At 46.9% G+C, this 25,483-nt stretch overlaps 1 protein-coding gene across 1 annotated transcript in view; it reads left to right on the top strand.

The window, feature by feature from the left end:
- Positions 1-499: 499 nt before the first annotated feature.
- The window catches only part of LOC147081748 (uncharacterized), a 121,024-nt gene continuing 96,040 nt past the window's right edge, over positions 500-25,483 (top strand). The window contains exons 1-4 of the mRNA XM_085980725.1: positions 500-1,019; positions 2,675-2,780; positions 2,873-2,995; positions 9,314-9,406. Of these exons, the coding sequence (XP_085836851.1) occupies positions 2,679-2,780; positions 2,873-2,995; positions 9,314-9,406 (318 nt within the window). The 5' untranslated portion in view covers positions 500-1,019; positions 2,675-2,678. The remainder of the gene's footprint in view (positions 1,020-2,674; positions 2,781-2,872; positions 2,996-9,313; positions 9,407-25,483) is intronic.

Raw genomic sequence — 25,483 nt, 5'->3', positions numbered from 1 at the left:
ATGACACAGTTAACAACTACGAAAGAGGAAATACCACAGTAATGGAAGCCAATTGCTTCATTGGCCCAGATTTAAATGGGAGGGCGGGAATGATCTGCACGAGCCACGAATCAGGGGATGGGAAGATGCCCCGGGCAAGGGAGATCCTAGGCTTCCTTGTGGGGCCAAGAGGAGCACTGCTGCTTCTACGAACCCACAAGGAAACATAACGTATGTTTAGGGGACGCTGCTACCCACAATTCAGCAGCCTGCACAATTTGTCTGGTGGGGAAGGCTTCACTGCTCCCTCGACATCATTGGGACCTGATCTGCATATTTAAAGCAGGACCCTGCTGCCTTCCACCGGCTGTCCTGCTCACCTGCTAAAAAGAGCAGGTTAATATCAGGACCAGGCGGGAAGGCCACGGGATCACAGGTGTAAATCGCTGCCTTTATTTTAACTGCCACCCCCCGTCCCCCGCCCACCCAAGCCCTCCGTCTGTTTTTTGGTAGGTGGGGGGAGGTAAAATCAGGGCCATTGTTTCATAGCCAACCCACAGGGTGACAGTCCTGCAGGCTGTAAATCCAGTGATAGCTGATTAAATTCTGTGATAATATTGATCAGAAAGACAAAAATCGAATTATTAGTAGATAGTGGACGTTAAATTGCAGCTACAAGAATTTCTCTTACTTAAGGATTACATCTGTCTGAAGAACTTTGAAGGAACTGATTCCAAATCTTGCCTGTGGGATGTTGCTAACCATTGCTTGAAAACATAAATCAGTCTGCCTCAATCTGTACTGTTGAGAGATTTTCCCCCTGGATGAATGCAGCTTTGTTTACTTATAGCTCTGTTAAAAAAATACAGTGTGCATTAAGAAATTTATAAAATTCAACTAAATGCGGAATTTGAATTTCATATCATCTAGGTTAAAAAGCTGCTTTGCCAACTGGAAGAGAGAGCGGAACATTATTTGCAGTTTTGTGGCGAGGAAACAAGTGCTGTAGAAAAATGGCAAAAACTTCAGCGTAACAAAGAGTAAGTACCCATTGAAAGAGATACCATATTCTAAATTTTCATTCAGCTAGAGGAATATCGGCAAATTGAGGTAAATGCACAAAGAACCAATTCTTTTTTCCTTTTGTTTCTCTTTCTCTCGGTTTCTGCCAAAGAACATTGGAATGTAGGTGCAAAAGTGTCTTTCAGCCCATGTGGCTTGATTCATCCTTTAAGGGTAAATTTTCCATGTAAATTCATGGACTGAAAATCTGGCCTGCTGTGTAATGGGCACATGATCATCTGCTCCAGTGTTCCAGTGTGCGCGCTCCGTATGTGCTGCTTTGCACTAGGAGCGCAAAAGTGGAAACTTACCACTTGGTCCACCTTTAGGAAATAATTTCGCTTCTTTATTTCTACCTTATAATAAGAAATAGGAACAGGAGTAGGCCATTTGCTCTTTGAGCCTGCTCCGCCATTCAATAAGATCATGGCTGATCTTCTACCACACGATCCTGACTTGGAAGTGTATCGCTGATCCTTCATCGTCGCTGGGTCAAAATCCTGGACCTCTCTCCCCAACAGCACTGTGGGAGTACTTCACCACACGGACTGCAGCGGTTCAAGAAGGCGGCTCAACCCCACCTTCTCAAGGGCAATTAGGGATGGGCATTAAATGCTGGCCTTGCCAGCAGCACCCACATCCCACGAACAAATTTAAAAAAAATCTCCACTTTCCTGCACTATCCCCATACCCTTAATATTCAAAAATCTGTCGATCTCTGTCTTGAATATACTCAATGACTGAGCCTCCACAGCCCTCTGGGGCAGAGAATTCCAAAGATTCACCACCCTCTGAGTGAAGAAATTTCTCCTCAACTCAGTCCTAAGTGGCCGACCTCTTATTCTGAGACTGTGACCTCTGGTTCTAGATTCCCCAACCAGGGGAAACATCCTCCCTGCATCTACCCTGTCAAACCCTGTAAGAATTTTGTATGTTTCAATGAGATCACCTCTCATTCTTCTAAACTCTAGAGAATATAGGCCTAGTCTACTCAATCTCTCCTCATAGGACAATCCCCCATCCCAGGAATCAGTCTGGTGAACCTTCGTTGCACTCCCTCTATGACAAGTATATCATTCCTTAGGTAAGGAGACCAGAAAACTGTACACAAAACCCAAGGTGTCGTCTCACCAGGGCCCTATATAATTGCAGTAAGACATCTTTACTCTTATACGCAAATCCTCTTGTAATAAAGGCCAACGTACCATTTGCTTTCCTAATTGCTTGCTGTACCTGCATGTTAACTTTCAGTAATTCGTGTACAAGGACACCCAGGTCCCTCTGAACACCAACATTTCCCAATCTCGCACCATTTAAAAAATACTTTGCTTTTCTATTTTTCCTACCAAAGTGGATAACTTCACATTTCTCCACATTTATTCCATTTGCCATGTTCTTGCCCACTTAGCCTGTCTATATCCCCTTGAAGCCTCCTTGCATCCTCCTCACAACTTACATTCCCACCCAGCTTTGTATCATCAGCTTAGCCCCGAACATCGGAGGTCCCTTGATCCTGACCTAAGTGCCCTCCGGAATCTCTGCCACTCCGTCCACTGCAGACACGTCCTTTATTCTCAATTTCAAGACCAACTCGATATGTATAAATCTTATCAACATTTTAATTGTACTTCAGGTCAATGGGATTACTTTTATCCTCTGCCAGTGAAGCCCATGAAAAAGTCTTGATGAACACGGATAAAAAACTGAGGAAAGCAAGAGTTGGGCTTATTTCAAACACGGTAGGTATGGAAGAAGATGTAGGTTAAAAATGTGGTTTGCAGGAAGTAATATTTACTTCAACAATGTGCCTGATAATCTATCAATGTTGTAGGTTAAACCGTTACTGGAAGAAGCAGCAGAAAAAGCCATGGAGCAATGGAACAGCAAAAAATCGCTCATCAACAGCATGGGTATATTCAACCCATATTTTAATGGCAGACATCCTGCTTACGAGGTATGTAACAGTCAATCAGCTGAATGTCAACTCCCCAAAATGGATGGATTAGGGTCGGGTCAGAGGTTAAAATTCAAAAAATCTGAAACTATCCACGAGGTAAGTGTCTTTAGAGTCCCTCCCCCGCGATCGGAATCGACCCCCCCCCGCGATCGGAACCAACCTCCGCGCGATCGGAACCGACCCCCGCGCGATCAGAACCGACCCCCCCGCGATCGGAACCGACCCCCCCCCCCTGCGATCGGAAACCGCCCCCTCCCCCACCCCCGTGATTGGACCCACCCCCCCCCCCCCCCCGGTGATCGGAACCGACCCCCACGCGATCGGAACCGACCCCCGCGTGATCGGAACCGACCCCCCCCCCCCCCCGCTATCCGAAAGTTTTACGAGGGCCTTAAAGGGAATAGGGAGGTGGAGAGGTAGAGGAGTTGGAGAATTCCAGACAGTCTGACCTACACAGCAGAAGTTAAAATGGCAGGGCAAAGGCTGGAAGGGTTGGTTGCACAAGAGGCTGAAGTCAGAGGAATGAAGAGTTTGGCGGAAGTAGCGTAGCTAGAGGAGGTTTCAGGGAGGTGCGAGGCCATGGAGTGATTAATGTCAGTCATTTTACATATAAGGTGTTGGGGGACTGGCAGGCAGTGCAGGTCAATAAGTATATGGGAGATAGGTGAGCAGGACTCGGTGCGGGATAGGATACGAGCAGCAGAGATTTATGGAGGGTAGAAGATTGGAGGTAAGCCAGGAAAGCTTTGGAGTATTCAAGTCTGGAAGTGATGAAAGCTTGTATGAGGCTTTCAATGGAAGATGGGCTGAGGTTGGGGAAGAGGTGGCCGATATTATTGAGATGGTCTTGATGATGGAAAGGATATGAGGTTCAAAGCTCAGCTCGGGGTCAAACAGGACCCTGAGTTTATGAACAATCTGGTTGAACCTGAGACAGTGGCTGGAAAGGGGAGTTTACATAGAAACATAGAAGATAGGAGCAGGAGTAGGCCATTCGGCCCCTCAAGCCTGTTATGGCATTTAATGAGATCATGGCTGATCATCCAAGTTTAGTACCCTGTCCCTGTCCCTGCCTTCTCCCCATATCCCTTGATCCCTTTAGCCTTAAGAAATATATCTAACTCCTTCTTGAATATATTTAATGAATTGGCCTCAACTGCCTTCTGTGGTAGAGAATTTCACAGGTTCACCACTCTCTGGGTGAAGAAATTCCTCCTCATCTCAGTCCTAAATGGCTTACCCCTTATCCTTAGACTGTGACCCCTGGTTCTGGACTCCCCTGCCATCGGGAACATTGTTCCTGCATCTAATCTGTCTAGTCCTTTTAGAATTTTATAAGTTTCAATTAGATCCCCTCTCATTCTTCTAAACTCTAGCGAATATAAGCCTAATCGACCCAATCTCTCTTCATATGTCATTCCTGCCATCCCAGGTATCAGTCTGGTGAATCTTCGCTGCACTCCCTCCATGGCAAGAACATCCTTCCTCAGATAAGGCGACCAAAACTGCACACAATACTCAAGATGTGGTCTCACCAAGGCCCTGTACAACTGCAGCAAGACATCCTTGCTCCTGTACTCGAATCCTCTCGCTATGAAGGCCAACATTTGCCTCCTTAACTGCCTGCTACACCTGCATGCTTACCTTCAGCGATTGGTGCACAATGACACCCAAGTCTCGTTGCACTTCCCCTTTTCCCAATCTATTGCCATTCAGATAATAATCTGTCTTCCTGTTTTTGCCACCAAAGTGGATAACCTCGCATTTATCCACATTATACTGCATCTGCCATGCATCTGCCCAATCACCCAACCTGTCCAAATCATACTGGAGTTTCTCACATTCTCCTCACAGCACACACGCCCGCCCAGCTTTGTGTCGTCTGCAAACTTGGAGATATTACATCTAGTTCCCTCGTCTAGATCATTCATATATATTGTGAATGGCTGGGGTCCTAGCACCGATCCCTGCGGTACCCCACTAGTCGCTGCCTGCCACTCGGAAAAAGACCCGTTTATTCCAACTCTTTGCTTCCTGTCTGCCAACCAGTACCTTACCCCCTATCCCATGTGCTTTAACTTTGCACGCCAATCTCTTATGTGGGACCTTATCGAAAACCTTCTGAAAGTCCAAATTCACCACATCCACTGGTTCTCCCTTATCTATTCTACCAGTTACATCCTCAAAAAATTCCAGTAGATTAGTCAAGCATGATTGATCTTTTGTAAATCCATGTTGACTTTGTCCGATCCTGTCACTGTTTTCCAAGTGCTCTGCTATTACATCTATATTATGGGCTCTAGCATTTTCCCCACTACCGATGTCAGGCTTACCGGTCTATAATTCCCCGTTTTCTCTCTACCACCTTTTTTAAATAGTGGGGTTACATTAGCTACCCTCCAATCCATGGGAACTATTCCAGAGTCCATAGAATTTTGGAAGATGACCAGCAATGCATCCACTATTTCTAGGGCCACTTCCTTAAGTACCCTAGGATGTAGATTATCAGGCCGTGGGGATTTATCGGCCTTCAATGCCGTCAATTTCCCTAACACCATTTCCCTACAAAAACTGATTTCATTCAATTCCTCCCTCTCATTAGACCCTATGTTCCCCGACATCTCTGGAAGGTTATTTGTGTCCTCCTTTGTGAAGACAGAACCGAAGTATGTATTTAATTGGTCTGCCCTTTCTTTGTCCCCCATTATAAATTCCCCTGATTCTGACTGCAAGGGACCTACGCTTGACTTCACCAATCTTTTTCTCTTCACATATCTATAGAAGCTTTTACAGTCAGTTTTTATGTTCCCTGCAAGCTTACTCTCATATTCTGTTTCCCCCCTCTTAATTAATCACTTTGTCCTCCTTTGCTGAGTCCTAATCTGCTCCCAATCCTCAGGTTTGCTGCTTTTCTGGCCAATTTATATGTCCTCTTTTGGATCTTATGCTATCCCTTATTTCCCTAGTTAGCCACAGTTGAGTCACCTTTTTTTTATTTTTATGCCAAACAGGGATGAACAAATTCTGTAGTTCATCCATGTGATCTTTAAATGTTTGTCATTGCCTATCCACCGTCAACCCTTTAAGTAAGATTCCCCAATCCATCCTAGCCAACTCGCGCCTCATACCATCGTAGTTTCCTTTCTTTAAATTCAGGACCCTAGTCTCCGAGTCAACTACTTCACTCTCCATTTTAATGAAGAATTCTATCATATTATGATCGCTCCTCCCCAAGGGGCCTCGCACAACAAGATTGCTAATTAATCCTTTCTCATTACAAAATACCCAGTCGAAGATGGCCTGATGTCTAGTTGGTTCCTCGACATATTGGTCCAGGAAACCATCCTGTATACACTCCAGGAATTCTTCCTCCACAGTATTGTTACTAATTTGGTTAGCCCAATCTATATGTAGATTAAAGTCAATCATGATAACTGCTCTGCCCTTATTGCACGTGTCTCTAATTTCCCGTTTAATGCCATCCCCAACCTCAGCATTACTGTTTGGGGGTCTGTATACAACTCCCACTAACGTTTTCTGCCCCTTGGTATTTCTCAGTTCTACCCATACAGATTCCACATCATCAGAGCTAATATCCTTCCTTACTATTGTGTTAATCCCCTCTTTAACTAGCAATGCTACCCCAGCTCCTTTTCCTTTTTGCCTGTCCTTCCTGAATATTGAATACCTCTGGATGTTGAATTCCTAGCCTTGGTCACCCTGGAGCCATGTCTCCGTAATTCCAATTACATCATATCCGTTTACATCTATTTGCGCAGCTAATTCATCCACCTTATTTTGGATGCTCCTCGCATTAAGACACAAAGCCTTCAGGCTTGTTTTTTTAACACTCTTAGTCCTTTTAGAATTATTATTTACTGTAGCCCTGTTTCTTTTACACCCTTGAATTCTGTGCCTTCCACTTTTGCTTTTCTCCTTCCTGTCTTTTGTTTCTATCCTTGCTTCCATTTCCTCTGTCTCCCTGCACAGGTTCCCAACCTCCTGTCATTTTAGTTTAAACCCTGCCCAACAGCACTAGCAAACACTCCCCCTAGGACATCGGTCCCAGTCCCGCCCAGGTGCAAACCATCCAGTTTTTACTGGTCCCACCTCCCTGAGAACCGGTTCCAATGTCCCAGGAATTTGAATCCCTCCCCCTTGCACCATTTCTCTAGTCACGTATTCATCTGAAATATCCTTCTATTTCTACTCTGACTAGCACGTGGCACTGGTAGCAATCCTGAGATTACTACCTTTGAGGTCCCATTTTTTAATTTACCTCCTAACTCCCTATATTCAGCTTTTAGGACGTCATCCCGTTTTTTTACCTATATCGTTGGTACCCATATGCACCACGACAACTGGTTGTTCACCCTCCCCCTCCAGAATGCCCTGCAGCCGCCCCGAGACATCCTTGACCCTTGCACCAGGGAGGCAACATACCATCCTGGAGTCTCGTTTGCGGCCGCAGAAACGCCTATCTATTCCCCTTACAATAGAATCCCCTATCACTATAGCTCTCCCACTCTTTTTACTCCTGTCCTGTGCAGCAGAACCACCCATGGTGCCAGGAAGTTGGCTGCTGCTGCCTTCCCCCGATAAGCCATCTCCCTCAACAATATCCAAAGTGGTATATCTGTTTGGGAGGGGTGTGGCCACAGGGGACCCCTGCACTACCTGCCTGCGCCTACTACTCTGCCTGGTGGTCACCCATTCCCTTCCTGCCTGTGCAGCCTTTACCTGCGGTGTGACCAACTCCCTAAACGTGCTATCCACAATGTCCTCAGCATCGCGAATGCTCCAGTATGTATCCATTCGCAGCTCCAGCACCGCAATGCGGTCTGTCAGTAGCTGCAGCTGGATACACTTCCCGCACACATGGTCGTCAGGGACACAGGAAGTGTCCCTGATTTCCCACATAGCGCAGGAGGAGCATACCACGGGGCCGAACTGTCCTGCCATGACTTACCCTTTAATTAATTTAAATTAAATCAAATCAATACCACTAATTACACTACAATTAAATGATATACTCAAGTGCCTTTGGTTACTAGCACTCCCCGATACACAACAGAGACCTTAGAAACTATAACCACAAAAATTAAGACCTTCTAAATTTTATAAACTATTAATCTTAACTGTCAAACTATAGAGTAATATAAATACTCACCTGGCCGTACTCGCCCAATCAGCTGCTTCCTCTTGCCCGCATCACTTTTTGAATCGTGACGTGGCTCCGGAACGCCGCCGCCGGTCTGAGAGATTGGTAAGCCTCTGTAAAAAAGCTCGCGAAACTGAGTTTAAGTACTCACTTTAACGCTGCTCTCTGCTCCTCCCGACACTGGCCTCTGTAACAAAGCCCGCGAAAGTGAGTTTAAGTACTCACTGTACCGCTGCTCTCTGCTCCTCCCAACACTGGCCTCTGTAAAAAAAAAAAAGCCCGCAAAAGTGAGTTTAAATACTCAATGTACCGCCGCTCTCTGCTCCTCCCGACACCGGCCTCTGTAAAAAAGCCCGCGAAAGTGAGTTTAAGTACTCACTGTACCGCCGCTCTCTGCTCCTCCCGACACTGGCCTCTGTAAAAAAAAAAAAAAAATGCCCGCGAAAGTGAGTTTGTGATCAAAGTCAGTGGCTTAACACCCCACTGTTTAGCTGGAGGTACAGACTGATGTCTGACAAGGTGTCTGATATTTTATAGCTGAAACTATATACAATGCTGAAAAATGTAAAGTCTTTTCCATTTTTGAAGTGTTTTCCCACCACTCACACCTTACAGTCATTATTTTTAGCTTTTCTAATTGCCAAGTGACATAGAGTGCAGGCTGGGAGTATGCAGTATTGCAATATGCACTCCCAGTGCGCACCAGATTGACACAGTGGAATTTTTGCCCATTATTTTTCATGTGAAATAGTTAGTCTTAGAGCACTCTACATATTGTACATCTCTCATATACACACAAAGTTTGGCCATGATACCGAGAAATTCCCAGCACCAAAGATCTAGGTAAACATTTTAATTCATGCACCAGCCTCCAAACATTAGGGCAGACCTATGTGGAGAAATACTTCTGCAGGCATTAAATAATCAATTTAAAAACTATTTTTTTTAAACTAGGTATTTTTTACGAGTCTGTTTTGTTTTGCGTTATTTGCAGCTGATTGGTAACTAACCGATAAGTGATTATTTGACACTTCTGAAACCTTATTTTAGCAGTGATTCCTTTCAAAGATGTGATGTTACAGACATACACGAAAGATAAAACTTGCAATTATGAGTTAAAATACAACCATGTGATTGCTTGTATGTCTTTACAGTTAAAGCTGTATGATATTGCATTTGGATTCCTCAAGATGCCTGACTTCACAAACTTCTTGGATGAAACTAGAAAAATAATGGAGGAGTACAAGGTATTTATGCCTTACATTCTAATCTAAGTTTGTTTTCATGTCATGATGCTGAAAATTACAAAAGAAATCAAATGAGCGTAAGTGTACAGTCCAGGAAACTGGACTGGGATCATAGCGGGGTCATGGTGGCTGGCGTAAGTCTCATCTCAAACCTGCAGAGCTGGATTCAGGAAAATTCGTGGCTGGAAAATTATAGGTAGATTTTCCATTTCTGCACTCCCTGCACATGCCCAGAGCTCAAATCATGAAATTGCACACTCCAGACCCGAGATATTCCGTCTATTAAAATTAATGATCGAAAAATCACAGACTAGGAATCAGCAATTTCCCAACGTGCACTCTGGGCATGCATCAGGAATTCCATGTCCGTCACCTTATATTCTTAAATTAATGGATGTATGTGACAGATGGCTACCTTTTTAAACAATTCCTTCAATAAAGTGCAACTTTGTCATATTGTTGGGAAGTAACCCGTAAACATTACTGTTCCTCACTAAGAATGCTGCATTTTAAAATGCTGTTGAGATTTTCAAACGTGTGTGCAGATGTTTTTAGGTGATGACTGTGTGGTGTGAAGCTAATTCTGTTGTGGGAAAGGGTGGGTGAAGATCAGGTGTGAAAAATGTGTGCGCCTGATGTTTGAGGGCTGTGGGTGCTGAATCGGCCCCAAAATGGTGTCCGAGCAGCGTGTGCACACTTCAGGCGGCGCCAGACGCCATCTTGGTGAGGGTGTTAGGGTAGCCGTTAGGAGCGTGTGCTGGAAGTATGGTAAGTAGGCAGATCGTGATGTCAATCAGCGTTCATGCGTTCAGCAGCCGAAAGGACCCCCCCCACCAGCGCTATTTTAAAGGAATCATCAAGAACTTTCAGGTAACTTGCTTTTTGATTTCTACTGGCTCTATGTAAGTTTGTGGAACTGTTTACAGCTGTCTCTAGTTATTTAAAGTTAGTGAGGTGAGAGGGAGTGGTGCTGCAAGTGGGGAAGGTCGTGCTTCTGAATTCAAGGGTTCTGGTCAGACCACTTGCTCCCAGTCATGGGTGCTCTAGTTGTCATCCCCCTTGGCCTGCAGCATGACTGGGAGATGGAGCAGAGGCAGCGACGAAGAGGTCAAGCTGCTCACAGAGAGAGGAGCAGGAGGGAGAGCAGGGCTATCAGCACGAGGCCTTGCCCACCTAGGGTTGCCGAGAACAATTCTCTTACCTCAACCTGAGGTAACGTCTGAGACGTCTGCGATTTACGAAGGAGGTACCCACAGAACTCTGCCACCTCTTGCAACCAGACCTACAGCCTCTCTCCAGGGCAAGGACAGCACTGCTAGTGGCTGTGAAGGTGAACATGGTCCTGATTTTCTTTGAGTCGGGATCCTTCCAGGCTGGAGCAGGCGACATCTGTAATACCTCCCAGTTCGCCGTCTACTGCTGCATAAGGGAGGTGACAGATGCTCTTAATGCTAGGAAAGGGAATTCATTGTCTTCTCTCTGACCAGAGAGAAGCAGGCGGAGTGAGCACGTGGCTTTGCCAGGATAACGGACTTCCCCTTGGTGCAGGGCGCCATTGACTGCACGCTCGTGGCTTTGCAGGCACCGTATCTAAATGTTGAGATGTTTTGCAACTGCAAATTCCCCATTCAACATTAGTCCCACACCTTACCTTCCCTCTGTTACTGACCATCACAGCGCCCTCTTGGCCACAATGCTGAAATAAAAGCCACCACAAAGCAAACATTCCAATCAAACTTTATAGACCCTGCATCTAACCTATCCTCTAAAGTACACGGTGTGTCAGCATCAGAGCTTGTGGCTGGGACTGTGAAATCGAGTGACGATGTTTCTTCTTCTTCTCCTTCACTCTTCTCTCCCTCTTCATATTGATCCACTGACTGGGCAGGCTGAATTTCTTGGGTGTCTGAAATGAGAAAGGCACATAGGTAGGGTTGTGGTGAGGGGAGGGAGGAAAGCAAGAGATGCATGCAGGTGAGCCTGTCCACCGCCAGTTAATGTCTGCTGGCACTGGTTATGCGGCACCTTTGCCTGCAAAAGAAAGGGTAATGTGTCATTAAGTGTGTTTGGGTGACGTGCCTGTCATGGTTGAATGGCACCGACTCCTCCAAGGAGGGGGGGCACGGTGGCATAGTGGTTAGCACTGTTGCCTCACAGCGCCAGGGACCCGGGTTCAAATCTGGCCTCGGGCGACTGTCTGTGTGGAGTTTGCACATTCTCCCTGTGTCTGCGTGGGTTTCCTCCGGGTGCTCCGGTTTCCTCCCACAGTCCAAAGATGTGCGGGTTAGGTTGATTTGGCTATGATAAATTGACCCTTAGTGTTAGGGGATTAAATACGTGGGGTTACGGGGATAGGGTGGGATATGTGTCGTTGCAGGCTCGATGGGCCGAAATGGCCTCTATCTGCACTGTGGGGATTCTGTGATTCTGTGATTCTGAGGGGTGAGGTCATGCAGGTGAGCCTGTCCCCTGCTGGTTAAGGTCTACTGGCGCCGGTTATGCAGCACCTTTTCCTGATAGAGTAAAGGAAGTGTATCAGTGAGTGTGGTGTAATGTGTTTGGGCGATGTGCCTGTCATGGTTGAATAGCTGACAGTGTGTTCAAGCTGTGAGATGTGGGTGCGAGGCTTGCAACAGTGGTAAGTGTGTGGGTGAGGTGAAGCTATGAATCAGCGGGAATCGCGGGCTGAGCGGCTGTATAAAGGCTCCCAGAGACCCAGGTAAGGCCTCAGTGCGAGAATCGGCGGGAATCGCGGGCTGAGCGGCTGTATAAAGGCTCCCAGAGACCCAGGTAAGGCCTCAGTGCGAGAATCGGCGGGAATCGCGGGCTGAGCAGCTGTATAAAGGCTCCCAGAGACCCAGGTAAGGCCTCAGTGCGAGAATCGGTGGGAATCGCGGCTGAGCGGCTGTATAAAGGCTCCAGAGACCAGGTAAGGCCTCAGTGCGAGAATCGGCGGGAATCGTGGGCTGAGCGGCTGTATAAAGGCTCCAGAGACCAGGTAAGGCCTCAGTGCGAGAATCGGCGGGAATCGCGGCTGAGCGGCTGTATAAAGGCTCCAGAGCCCAGGTAAGGCCTCAGTGCGAGAATCAGCGGGAATCGCGGGCTGAACGGCTGTATAAAGGCTCCAGAGACCAGGTAAGGCCTCAGCGTGAGAATCGGCGGGAATCGCGGGCTGAGCGGCTGTATAAAGGCTCCAGAGCCCAGGTAAGGCCTCAGTGCGAGAATCGGCGGGAATCGCGGGCTGAGCGGCTGTATAAAGGCTCCAGAGACCAGGTAAGGCCTCAGCGTGAGAATCGGCGGGAATCGCGGGCTGAGCGGCTGTATAAAGGCTCCAGAGACCAGGTAAGGCTCTCCAGTCTCCAGTCTGGGAACTCGGAGGGAAGGAGAGAGGTGAAAAGTAATCCACGTGTGACGTCACCAGAAAGTGGGGAAGTGATTGGTTGGTAAGTATTTCTCCGTTTTTAAGCTTAAATCTCTTTGGTTTATAGTTTCTAAGGTGTGATATTCACCATCTAGAATTGGGGCAGAGGGTATTTAAGAATAATATTAATAAATTTAATTAATTACATAGAATGGGAGATCAGGTGATGTGTTGCTGCTGCAATATGTGGGAGCTGGTGGACACCATTGATGCTCACGGTGATCACATTTGCAGTAAGTGTTGGCTGCTCGAGGAATTCCGGCTCCGTGTTGAAGAGCTGGAGTCCGAGCTTCAAACACTGAGACACATCAGGGAGGGGGAGAGTTACCTGGACTCTGTGTATCACGAGGTATTCACACCAATTAGATTAATGAATTCAGATGTAGTCCGTGGCCAGGGTCAGGGTGGTCTGACTAGAAGTGAGGCAGGTACGGGGATCCAGGAGGTAGTGTTGGAGGAGCCGCAGCCCTTGCACTTGTCCAACAGGTTCGAGGCTTTTACTCCCTGTGAGGATGGGAACAGGGACTGCGGGGAGGATGAGTAACCTGGCCACAGCACCGTGGAGCGGTGGGCCATTCAAGTGGGGGGAGTTAAAAGAAATGTTGTAGTGGTAGGGGATAGTATCGTTAGGGGGATAGATAGAGTTCTTTGCAGCCAAGAGCGAGAGTCCCGAAGGCTGTGTTGCCTGCCCGGTGCTAGGGTTAAGGACATCTCCTCTGGACTGGAGAGAAACTTGGAGTGGGAGGGGGAGGATCCAGTTGTCGTGGTCCATGTTGGTACCAACGACATAGATAGGACAAGGAAGGAGGTTCTGCTGAGGGAGTTTGAGCAGCTAGGGGCCAAATTAAAATGCAGAACCACAAGGGCTGGATTATTACCTGAGCCACGAGCGAATTTGGCTAGGACAAATAAAATGAGAGAGTTAAATGCGTGGCTCAAAGACTGGTGTGGGAGAAATGGGTTTTGCTTCCTGGGACACTGGCACCAGTACTGGGGCAGGAGGGAGCTGTTTCATTGGGACGGGCTTCACTTGGCCAGTGCTGGGACTAGAGTCCTGGCAGATCGTATAACTAGGGCTGTAGAGTGGGCTTTAAACTAACTAGTGGGGGGGAGGTTCCTAGAGAGCAAATAATAAAAATGACAACAGAGAAGGTCATAGACTTAGGTAGCAGTGGGGAAATTAAAAACCAGAGCGTGTCAGGAAGGGGCAGAAGGTATGGAGTAAAAGGTAAAGTAATAAAAAGGGCAAAAGCAGGAACTAAGTGTCACAAAACATCTTTGAAAGTTCTCTATCTGAATGCACGTAGCATTCGTAACAAAATAGACGAGTTAATGGCACAAATAACTACATATGGGTATGATCTTGTGGCCATTACAGAAACATGGCTGCAGGGTGACAATGCCTGGGAATTAAACATACCAGGTTATTTAACGATCAGGAAGGACAGGCAGGAAGGAAGGGGAGGTGGGGTGGCTATGTTAATAAAGGAAGGAATCACTGTAATACAGAGAAATGATATTGGGTCAAAAGATCAGGATAATGAAACAGTTTGGGTGGAGGTAAGGAATAATCAGGGGAAAAAAACACTAGTGGGCGTAGTCTATAGGCCTCCGAACAGTGGCAACACTGTTGGACGGATTATCAATCAGGAAATAGTTGAGGCTTGTAATAAGGGAACATCTATAATTATGGGGGATTTTAACTATCATATTAATTGGACAATTCAAATTGGGCAGGGCTGCCTTGAGGATGAGTTCATTGAGTGTATTAGGGATGGGTTTCTTGAGCAGTATGTAACTGAACCGACCAGGGGGCAAGCAACCTTAGATCTCGTCCTGTGTAACGAGACAGGATTAATTAAAAATGTCCTAGTAAAGGATCCCCTTGGAATGAGTGACCATAACATGGTTGAATTCCATATTCAATTAGAGGGTGAGAAGGTTGGATCTCAAACAAGCGTGCTAAGATTGAATAAAGGAGACTATGAAGGTATGAGAGCGGAATTGAGTAGAGTGGATTGGGAAAATAGATTAAAGGGTAAGACGATACATGATCAGTGGTGTACATTTAAGGAGTTATTTTACAACTTCCAAAAAATATATATTCCACTGAGAAGAAAAGGGTGTAAAAGAAAAGACAGCCATCCGTGGCTAAGTAAAGAAATTAAGGATAGTATTCGACTAAAAACAAGGGCATATAAGGTAGCCAAATCTAGTGGGAGGATAGAGGATTGGGGAAACTTTAAAAGACAGCAAAAAATAACAAAAAGATTGATTAAGAAAGGGAAGATAGATTATGAAAGTAAATTAGCAAAAAATGTAAAAACAGATAGTAAGAGTTTTTATAGTTATATAAAAAGAAAAAGGGTGGCTAAAGTAAATGTTGGTCCCTTAGAGGATGAGACCGGGAAATTAATGGTGGGAAATATGGAGATGGCAAAAACACTGAATGAATATTTTATATCAGTCTTTACAGTAGAAGACACTAAGAATATCCGAACACTGGACAAACAGGGGGCTAAAGGGGGGGAGGAGTTAAACACAGTCAAAATCACTAAGGAAATGGTACTCGGTAAAATAATGGGACTCAAGGCGGATAAATCACCTGGACCTGATGGCTTACATCCTAGGGTCTTGAGGGACGTGGCGGTAGGGATTGTGGATGCATTGGTAATAATTTTCCAAAACTCCCTGGACTCGGCAAAGGTCCCGGCAGACTGGAAAACTGCTAATGTAACACGCTTATTTAAAAAGGGCAGTAGACAGAAGGCTGGAATCTATAGACCGGTTAGCCTAACATCTGTGGTAGGTAAAATTTTGGAGTCCATTATTAAGGAGACAATAACAGGACATCTGGATAATCATAATTTAATAGGACAAAGTCAGCATGGTTTTATGAAGGGGAAGTCATGTTTGACAAATTTGCTGGAGGCACGGTGGCATAGTGGTTAGCACTGTTGCCTCACAGCGCCAGGGACCCGGGTTCGAATCCGGCCTCGGGTGACTGTCTGTGTGGAGTTTGCACATTCTCCCCGTGTTTGCATGGGTTTCCTCCGGGTGCTCCGGTTTCCTCCCACAGTCCAAAGATGTGCGGGTTAGGTTGATTGGCTATGATAAATTGACCCTTAGTGTTAGGGGGTTAAATACGTGGGGTTACGGGGATAGGGTGGGATATGTGTTGGTGTAGGGGTTACGGGGATCGGGTGGGATATGTGTCGGTGCAGACTCGATGGGCCGAAATGGCCTCTATCTGCACTGTGGGGTTTCTGTGATTTCTGTGATAACATATAGGGTGGATAAAGGGGAACCAGTGGACGTAGTGTATTTAGACTTCCAAAAGGCATTTGACAAGGTGCCACACAAAAGATTATTGCTTAAGATAAAAAATCACAGGATTGGGGGTAATATTCTGGCATGGATAGAGGATTGGCTATCTAACAGAAGGCAGAGAGTTGGGATAAATGGTTCATTCTCAGACTGGCAATCAGTAACTAGTGGTGTTCCGCAGGGGTCAGTGCTGGGTCCCCAACTCTTTACAATCTATATTAACGATTTGGAGGAGGGGACCGAGTGTAACATATCAAAGTTTGCAGATGATACTAAGATGGGAGGGAAAGTAGTGAGTGAGGAGGACATAAAAAACCTGCAAGGGGACATAGACAGGCTAAGTAAGTGGGCAGTGATTTGGCAGATGGAATACAATCCTGGAAAGTGTGAGGTTATGCACTTTGGCAGGAAAAATCATAGAGCAAGTTATTATCTTAATGGCAAGAAACTTGAAAGTACTGAAGTACAAAGGGATCTGGGGGTCCTGGTGCACGAAACTCAAAAGGTTAGTATGCAGGTGCAGCAAGTGATTAAGAAGGCCAATGGAATGTTGGCTTTCATTGCTAGGGGGATAGAATATAAAAATAGGGAGGTATTGCTTCAGTTGTACAAGGTATTGGTGAGGCCGCACCTGGAGTACTGCGTACAGTTTTGTTGTCCATACTTAAGAAAGGACATACTTGCTCTCGAGTCAGTACAAAGAAGGTTTACTCGGTTAATCCCGGGGATGAGGGGATGGACATATGAGGAGAGGTTGAGTAGATTGGGACTCTACTCATTGGAGTTCAGGAGAATGAGAGGCGATCTTATTGAAACATATAAGATTGTGAAGGCGTTGGATCGGGTGGATGCGGGGAAGATGTTCCCGATGATGGGTGAAACTAGAACTAGGGGGCATAGTCTTAGAATAAGGGGCTGCTCTTTCAAAACTGAGATGAGGAGGAACTACTTCACTCAGAGGGTGGTAGGTCCATGGAATATGCTGCCCCAAAAAGCTGTAGAAGCTACATCATTACATAAATTTAAAACAAAAATAGACAGTTTCCTAGAAGTAAAGGGAATTAAGGGTTACGGGGAGCGGGCAGGAATTTGGACATGAGTCTAGGTTCGGATCGGTCATGGCCCTGTGGGTAGCGGAGCGGGCCCAGGGGCCGTGTAGCCTGATCCTGCTCCTATTTCGTGTGTCTAATTCTGTTAAGATTCAGGAGATGGTTCTGTGATAGTGGATTGGCGGTTAGGATCAGATCAGCCATGATCTTATTGAATGGCGGAGCAGGCTCGAGGGGCCGATTGGCCTACTCCTGCTCCTATTTCTTATGTTCTTATGTTCTTATGAATAAGAGGTGTGAGTTGTGTTTGGTAGAGATTGTTGGTAGGTGAGTGATGGGCATGTGGTGCATTGAGCATTGTGTGAAGCTAATGGTGCAGATGGTGGGATATGGCTTTTGAAGATTAATTCACTAACTTTGACCACTCGTGTGAGGTCATTAAACTTCTTCCTGCACTGAGTCCAGGTCCTCAGGGCTAAACTGCTGGCAATTTACCACAGTGGCCAACTGCTCCCACTGCAGCCTGGTCTGTTGTCTGGAGGGCCTTCTGGCCCCCTGTGAAAAGTGGACCTCTCTCCTGGAGTTGACCTCCTGGACCAACGCCTCCAGTGCTGCATCCGAGAATGTTGGTGCACACTCTCTCCCCTGTTGTGCCATCATAACAAGTTTCTTCTCCAATGTCCTCCCAGCCAGTTCAATCACCTGTTGCAGGCAGAAGGCACCTCCCTTTAAGTGTTGCAGACTGCCTTTATGTAATGCAGGCAAGCTTTAATTGGAGCTTGCCTCACACGATCCTGGGCCCCTTGCTGAGCGTTCAGCCACTCAGCAGCGTGTTTAGTGCTGGGCTGAATGCTACAAACATGTAAATTAGCAGGCAGCATGAAGGCTGCGTGCTACCTGCAGTCCTCCGAACTGCCGCAGTTTGATAGTGCATCGCGATCCCTATGCCCATTTTTGGGCCTTATCCAATTTCTAGGCCTAGGACTTGTAGTAGAGCACCGAATGGTGGTAATACATGAAAAATATGATACTGGCACCCCAACACTCTTTGGTCATAGACACATCCTTACAAGGATGGAGTTCACGCCAATGCAACGAATGGTTTCTGGATATATGACCTGTGAAAGAACCTTGGCGGTGTAAAATCATAGGTAGAGTTTCTGTTTCCCCAATCGGAAGTGTACACTCTCTCCCTAGAGAGATGCACTCTACTTATCTAAGACTAGCGAACTTACGTCGCAGAGTCGAAGCTTATGTGCCCCCATGTACTCGCAAGAGTACTGCTGAAATTTGAGCAGCTAAAAGTAAGCAACCTACCTGAACAGAGCACTAGTAAGTTTCACAGTGCTTGTCCAACTGGGACACCCCTACCCATTAGGGCATTGGCTTGCATTCAAGATGGCTCCTGGGCTGGCAGTCCTTACTGAGCTGCTTTACTCTTCAACTGTATCCTTGGTTATCCATTGCCATTTCTTCCCCCAATCTCCTTTCTTCTGTTGCTTAAGATACCCTGGCTCTGATAGTGAAGACATTTCAGCCCAAACTACAAGTTCAAACTACAAGTTTAAAGTTACCCCTGCAGAGTCCGCTGCCCATCCCCCGACCCGGCGTGTCTTTGTACTCACTGAGCTCCTTCAACTGCCGGAACTCTGCTGCAACTTGACTTCCATCACCTGGATTCCTCTACCAACAGGACTATGCTGCTCTACTGACTACACTGTTTGGCTCGGTGGCTGTGACTCTGCTCTGCTTTTCAGTCGCTTTAAGTCTTATGCTGCTGAATTCTTTTCTCAAATTGGTTTCCGATCTTCTGGACTTCTCTGGACATCTAGACTTCATTTCTGCTTTGAACTACACTGGATGACACCACTACGCTTCTGCACTGGACTACACTGGATTACACTGTAAGACTTATCTGCTGTGTCTCTAACTCTGCTGCTAAAAGATGTTTTAACCTTTAAACTGCGGCTGTGTCTCTGCTGAACTGGGTCTACTGGTTTTTCAGCTCTGTTGGCTTCTAGCAAGAAGCTGCTGTTTCACTTGCTGTCTGGTGACTCATTCTACCGGTTTTCAGCTTTGCTGGTCGCTGCCTTGTGATTTTACCTATTTTCCGCCGCATTGAGCTACGGTGACCTCCAACTTGCATCAATTTAGCCATCATCTTTCTGCACCGCTACCGACTCTCATTCCTACAGCAACTACCTCCAACCTCGAACTCTCTACCCTTCAAATAGCTTCTGGACTTCACTCGCCTGCTTTGGACAGCGGTTCATCGATACTCTGTGCTGGCTCCATCTTGCTTACGTTGGCTTTGTCCGTCCATGGGACCTCTGACTTTGACCCTGGTCTCCCTACTATTGTCTCCAACCTATTCCCTGCTACCAGAAAATAGGTATCCACTAACTATTACATTTAACCAGGCCTGTGTAACCTGAGCTTTTCCCCTGTGTCCATTCGCGTGCGCACTTTGGCTGCTGCTCCGGATCCAAGCCATTCAATACTTTTCCACTTTTTCCCGCCCTTTTCCTTTTCTCTCTATCCCTCCCTGACTGCTCTCTCCTGTTGTCATGCCTCCTTTCATCTCTCCTCTCTCGGATACTCTGCCCTCCCAAATCCCTACCCCAATCCTTCATTACTCTTCGACCTTCCTATTCTCCTACCAGCGTCCCAGGCTTGACTCCCTCTTAGATAAGCATACAGCTTCCCTCTGTGCCACTCTTGGCATCCTACGAAGGGCCCATCGAGGCACTCGTCGCTGCCTCCTTACGAGCAGCAACCCCAACTGTCCCATCCTCTCTCACTCACCTTCCCCCCCCCAGCGCGCCAACTGGGGGCAAATCTTGCCAATCTGCTCCCCATCCATGGCAGTAGGGCAGCCATCACCGACCCTCTCTGCATCTCTCTGCAGAATGTCCGTTCACTTGCGAACAAGGGCCTTGGCATCCATGAGCTTATCGTGGATGATTGCATCAACATGGCCCTGACGGAAACTTGGTTGAGGGGTGATGACACCTTACCCTTAAATGAAGCCTACCTGCCTGGCTATATCTTCCACCACTTTCCACGCTCAGACTGCCATGGTGGCCGTGTGGCTCTCATCACCAAATCACACCTTGGTCTGTCCCCTACACCTCTGGCACTTTCTTCTCCTTTGAGCATCTCACCGTATTCCACCCCTCACACCTCTCATTTAAAATTATTCTTCTCTACCGCTCACCCAAGTACCATAAAAATCTTATTACTGAGCTATCTTCACTGCTTTCCTCCCTCAGCCTCTGCACCGAACGACTTTTAAAAAATTTGTTTATGGGATGTGGGCATCGCTGGCAAGACCAGCATTTATTGCCCATCCTTAATTGCCCTTGAGAAGGTGGTGGTGAGCCGCCTTCTTGAACCGCTGCAGTCCGTGTGGTGAAGGTACTCCCACAATGCTGTTTGGTAGGGAGTTCAAGGATTTTGACCCAGCGAGGATGAAGGATCGGCGATATATTTCCAAGTCAGGATGGTGTGTGACTTGGAGGAGAACTTGGAGGTGGTGGTGTTCCCATGCACCTGCTACCCTTGTCCTTCTAGGTGGAAGAGGTTGCAGGTTTGTGAGGTGTAGCCGAAGAAGCCTTGGCGAGTTGCTGCAGTGTGTTATGAATCTTATGATCCATGAAGAAAGACTCATGAAATAACACTGGACGGCCAGCTGGTGGCGCTGTCCAAGGAGTATAAATACTCAGGCGTGGGCCCAGCTTGCCCAGGTCATTTTGTAAACAGGAACTAGTGAAAGATAACTTGACCTCCATGTTTTGAAACAAGTTGATTAAAGCCTTGCTTTATACTCGAACCAAGTGCGTAGTGAGTTTTATTATGTCACAGAGCATCTTGTAGAAGTTACGCAATGCAGCCACGGTACGGCGGTGGTGGATGGAGTGAATGTTTAAGGTGGTGGATGGGCTGCCAATCAAATGGGCTGCTTTGTCCTGGATGGTGTCGAGCTTCTTGAGTGTTGTTGGAGCAGTACTGAACCAGGCAAGTGGAGAGTATTCCATCACACTCCTTACTTGTGCCTTGTAGATGGTGGAAAGGCTTTGGGGAGTCAGGAGGTGAGACACTCGCTGCAGAATACCTAGCCTCTGACCTGCTCTTGTTGCCACAGTATTTATGTGGCTGGTCCAGTTAAGTTTCTGGTCAATGGTGACCCCCAGGATGTTGATGGTGGGGGATTCGGCGATGGTAATGCCGTTGAATGTCAAGGGGCAGTGGTTAGACTCTCGCTTGTTGGAGATAGTCATTGCCTGGCACTTCTGTGATGCGAATGTTACCTGCCACTTATCAGCCCAAGCCTGAACGTCGTCCAGGTGTTGTTGCATGCGGGCATGGACTGCTTCATTATCTGAGGAGTTGTGAATGGCGCTGAACACTGTACAGTCATCAGTGAACATCCCCATTTCTGACCTTATGTTGGAGGGAATGTCATAGTGTCATAGAGTTATACAGCATAGAAAGAGGCCCTTCGGCCCATCGTGTCTGTGCTGGCCATCAAGCCCTATTTATTCTAATCCCATTTTCCAGCACTTGGTCCGTAGCCTTGTATGCTATGGCGTTTCAAGTGCTCATCTAAATGATTCTTGAATGTTGTGAGGGTTCCTGCCTCTACCACCCTTTCAGGAAGTGAGTTCCAGATTCCAACCGCCCTCTGGGTGAAAAAGTTTTCCCTCAAATCCCCTCTAAACCTCCTACCCCTTACCTTGAAACTATGCCCCCTGGTTATTGACCCCTCTACTGAGGGGAAAAGTTCCTTTCTATCTACCCTATCTATGCCCCTCATAATTTTGTACACCTCAATCAGGTCCCCCCTCAGCCTTCTCTGCTCTAAGGTAAACAACCCCAGCCTGTCCAGTCTCTCTTCATAGCTGAAACGCTCCAGCCCAGGTAACATCCTGGTGAATCTCCTCTGCATCCTCTCCAATGCAATCAGATCCTTCCTATAGTGTGGCGACCAGAACTGCACACAGTATTCCAGCTGTGGCCTAATTAGCATTTTGTACAGCTCCATCATAACCTCCCTGCTCTTATAGTCTATGTCTCGGCTAATGAAGGCAAGTATCCCATATGCCTTCTTAACCACCTTATCTACCTGTCCTGCTGCCTTCAGGGATATATGTACATGCACACCAAGGTCCCTCTGATCCTTTGTCCTTCCTAGGGTCCTACCATTCATTGTGTATTCCCTTGCCTTGTTAGTCCTCCCAAAATGCATCACCTCACACTTTTCAGGGTTAAATTCCATTTGCCACTGTTCTGCCCATCTGACCAACCCATCTATATTGTCCTGTAGCCTGAGGCTTTCCTCCTCGCTATTTACCACTCTACCAATTTTCGTGTCATTTGCGAACTTACTGATCATACCTCCTACATTCATATCTAAATCATTAATTTACACTACAAACATCAAGGGACCCAGCACCGATCCCTGCGGTACACCACTGGACACAGGCTTCAAGTCACAAAAACAACCTTCAACCATCACCCTCTGCCTCCTGCCACTAAGCCAATTTTGGATCCAATGTACCAAATTGCCCTGGATCCCATGGGCTCTTACCTTCTTGACCAGTCTCCCATGTGGGACTTTGTCAAAAGCCTTACTGAAGTCCATGTAGACTATATCAACTGCACTACCCTTATCCACACACCTAGTCACCCCCTCGAAAAATTCAATCAAATTGGTTAGACATGATCTCCCCCTGACTGACTATCCTTGATTAATCCTTGCCTCTCCAAGTGGAGACTAATTCTGTCCCTCAGAATTATTTCCAATAATTTCCCTACCGCTGATGTTAGGTTCACTAGCCTGTAATTTTCCCTGGTTTATCCCTACTACCCTTCTTGAATAATGGTACTACATTAGCTGTCCTCCAGTCCTCTGGCACCTCCCCTGTGGCCAGAGAGGTTCTGAAAATTTGTGTCAGAGCCCCTGCAATCTCCTCCCTTGCCTCACACAGCAGCCTGGGATACATCTTGTCTGGGCCTGGGGATTTATCCACTTTTAAGCCTGCTAAAACCGCTAGTGCCTCCTCCCTCTCAATGCTAATTTGTTCAAGTATATCACAAGCCCCTGCCTGATTTCTCTGCCTATATCGTCCTTCTCCATAGTGAACACAAATGCAAAATATTCATTTAAAATCTCACCTACATCTTCCGGCTCTACACACAGATTGCCGCTTTGGTCCCTAATGGGCCCTACTCTTTCCCTGCTTATCCTCTTGCCCTTAATTATACTTATAAAACACCTTGGGATTTTCCTTTATTTTGCCCACCAGTGTTTTTTCATGCCTCCTCTTCGCTCTCCTAATTTCTTTTTTATGTACCCCCCTGCACTTTCTATACTCCTCTAGGCCTTGCCCTGTTTTTAGTCCTTTGTATCTGCCAAACGCCTCCCTTTTTTACCTAATCCATTCTTGTATATCCCTTCACATCCAGGGTTCCCTGGACTTGTTGGTCCCACCCTTGACCTTTACGGGAACATGTTGGCGCTGTGCTCTCTCTATGTGTTGAAACAGCTGAAGATGGTTGGGCCTTGGACACTGCCTAGCAGCGATGTCCTGGGGCTGTGATGATTGACCTTCAACCACTACAACCATCTTCCTGTATGGCTCCAGCCAGTTGAGAGTTTGCCCCCTGATTCCCATTGACTTCAGTTTTACTAGGGCCCCTTCATGCCACACCCGGTCAAATGCTGCCTTGATGTTCTCTCTCCTCAGGTACTGTCCCTTTCTCCCTCAAATCTGCCGTCATCACCCCCTCCTCAAAAAAACAACTCTTGACCCCTCCGTCCTTGCAAACTACCACCCCATCTCCAACCTCCCTTTCCTCCCCAAAGTCGTTGAACGTGTTGTCGCCTCCCAAATCCCTGCCCATCTTTCCCGCAACTCTATGTTTGAACGGCTCCAATCAGGTTTCCGCCCCTGCCACAGTACCGAAACGTTTCTCATCAAAGTCACAAATGACATCCTTTGTGAATGTGACAAATGTAAACTATCCCTCCTCATCCTTCTTGACTTGTCTGCAGCCTTTGACACGGTTGACCACTCTATCCTCCTCCAACGTCTCTCCACTGTCGTCCAGCTGGTGGGACTGCACTTGCCTGGTTCCATTCTTACCTATCTAATCGTAGCCAGAGAATCACCTGCAACAGCTTCTCTTCCCGCTACCACATTGTTACCTCTGGTGTCCCCCAAGAATCTATCCTTGGCCCCCTCCTATTTCTAATCTACATGCTGCCCGTTGGCGACATCTTCTGAAAACATAGCGTCAGTTTCCACATGTACGCTGATGACACCCAGCTCTTCTCTCAACCCCTCCACATCTCTAAATTGTCAGACTGCTTGTCCGACATCCAGTTCTGGATGCGCAGAAATTTTCTCCAATTAAATATTGGGAAGACCGAAGCCTTTGTTTTCGGTCCCCACCACAAAGTCCGTTCCCTAGCCACTGATGCCAACCCTCTCCCTAACATTAGTCAGTGGCTGAACCACACTGTCCGCAACCTTGGTGTCATATTTGACCCTGAAATGAGCTTCTGACCACATCTACGGCATAACTAAGACCGCCTACTTCCACCTCCGGAACATCGCCCATCTCCGCCCTGGCCTCAGCTCATCCACTGCTGAAACCCTCATCCATGCCTCTGCTATCTCTAAACTTCACTATTCCAACACACTCCTGGCTGGCCTCCCACATTCTACTCTACATAAACTTGAGGTGATCCAAAACTCGGCTGCCCGTGTCCTAACTCGCACCAAGTCCTGTTCACCCATCACCCCTGTGCTCGCTGACCTCCATGGCCTCGCCCCTCCATATCTCTGTAATCTCCTCCAGCCCCACAACCCCCTGAGTTATCTGCGCTCCTCTAATTCTACCCTCTTGAGCATCCCTGATTATAATCGCTCAACCATTGGTGACGTGCCTTCTGTTGCATAGGCCCTAAGCTCTGGAATTCCGTGCCTAAACCTGTCCGCCTCTCTACCTCTCTTCTTTAAGACGTTCCTTAAAAACTACCTCTTTGATCAAGCTTTTGGTCACCTGCGCTGATTCCTCCTTACTTGGCTCGGTGTCAAATTTTTTGTTTTGTAATACTCCTGTGAAGTGCCTTGGGATGTTTTACTACGTTAAAGGCGCTATATAAATACAAGTTGTTGTTGCAGGGTTATTTGGAACTGAGTAGGAAGAATCAGATCCTCACATGGCTTCTCTTTCTATTTTCTTTCCCTTATTTTCTTCTTCTGTCCCTAT

This window comes from Somniosus microcephalus, unplaced genomic scaffold, assembly GCF_052327205.1.
Source record: "Somniosus microcephalus isolate GS21.2 unplaced genomic scaffold, FLI_Smic_1.0 scaffold443, whole genome shotgun sequence".
Classification (NCBI taxonomy): Eukaryota; Metazoa; Chordata; class Chondrichthyes; order Squaliformes; family Somniosidae; genus Somniosus; species Somniosus microcephalus.
Note: the sequence above shows the minus strand (reverse complement) of the source record. Positions and strands in the feature narration are given on the sequence as shown.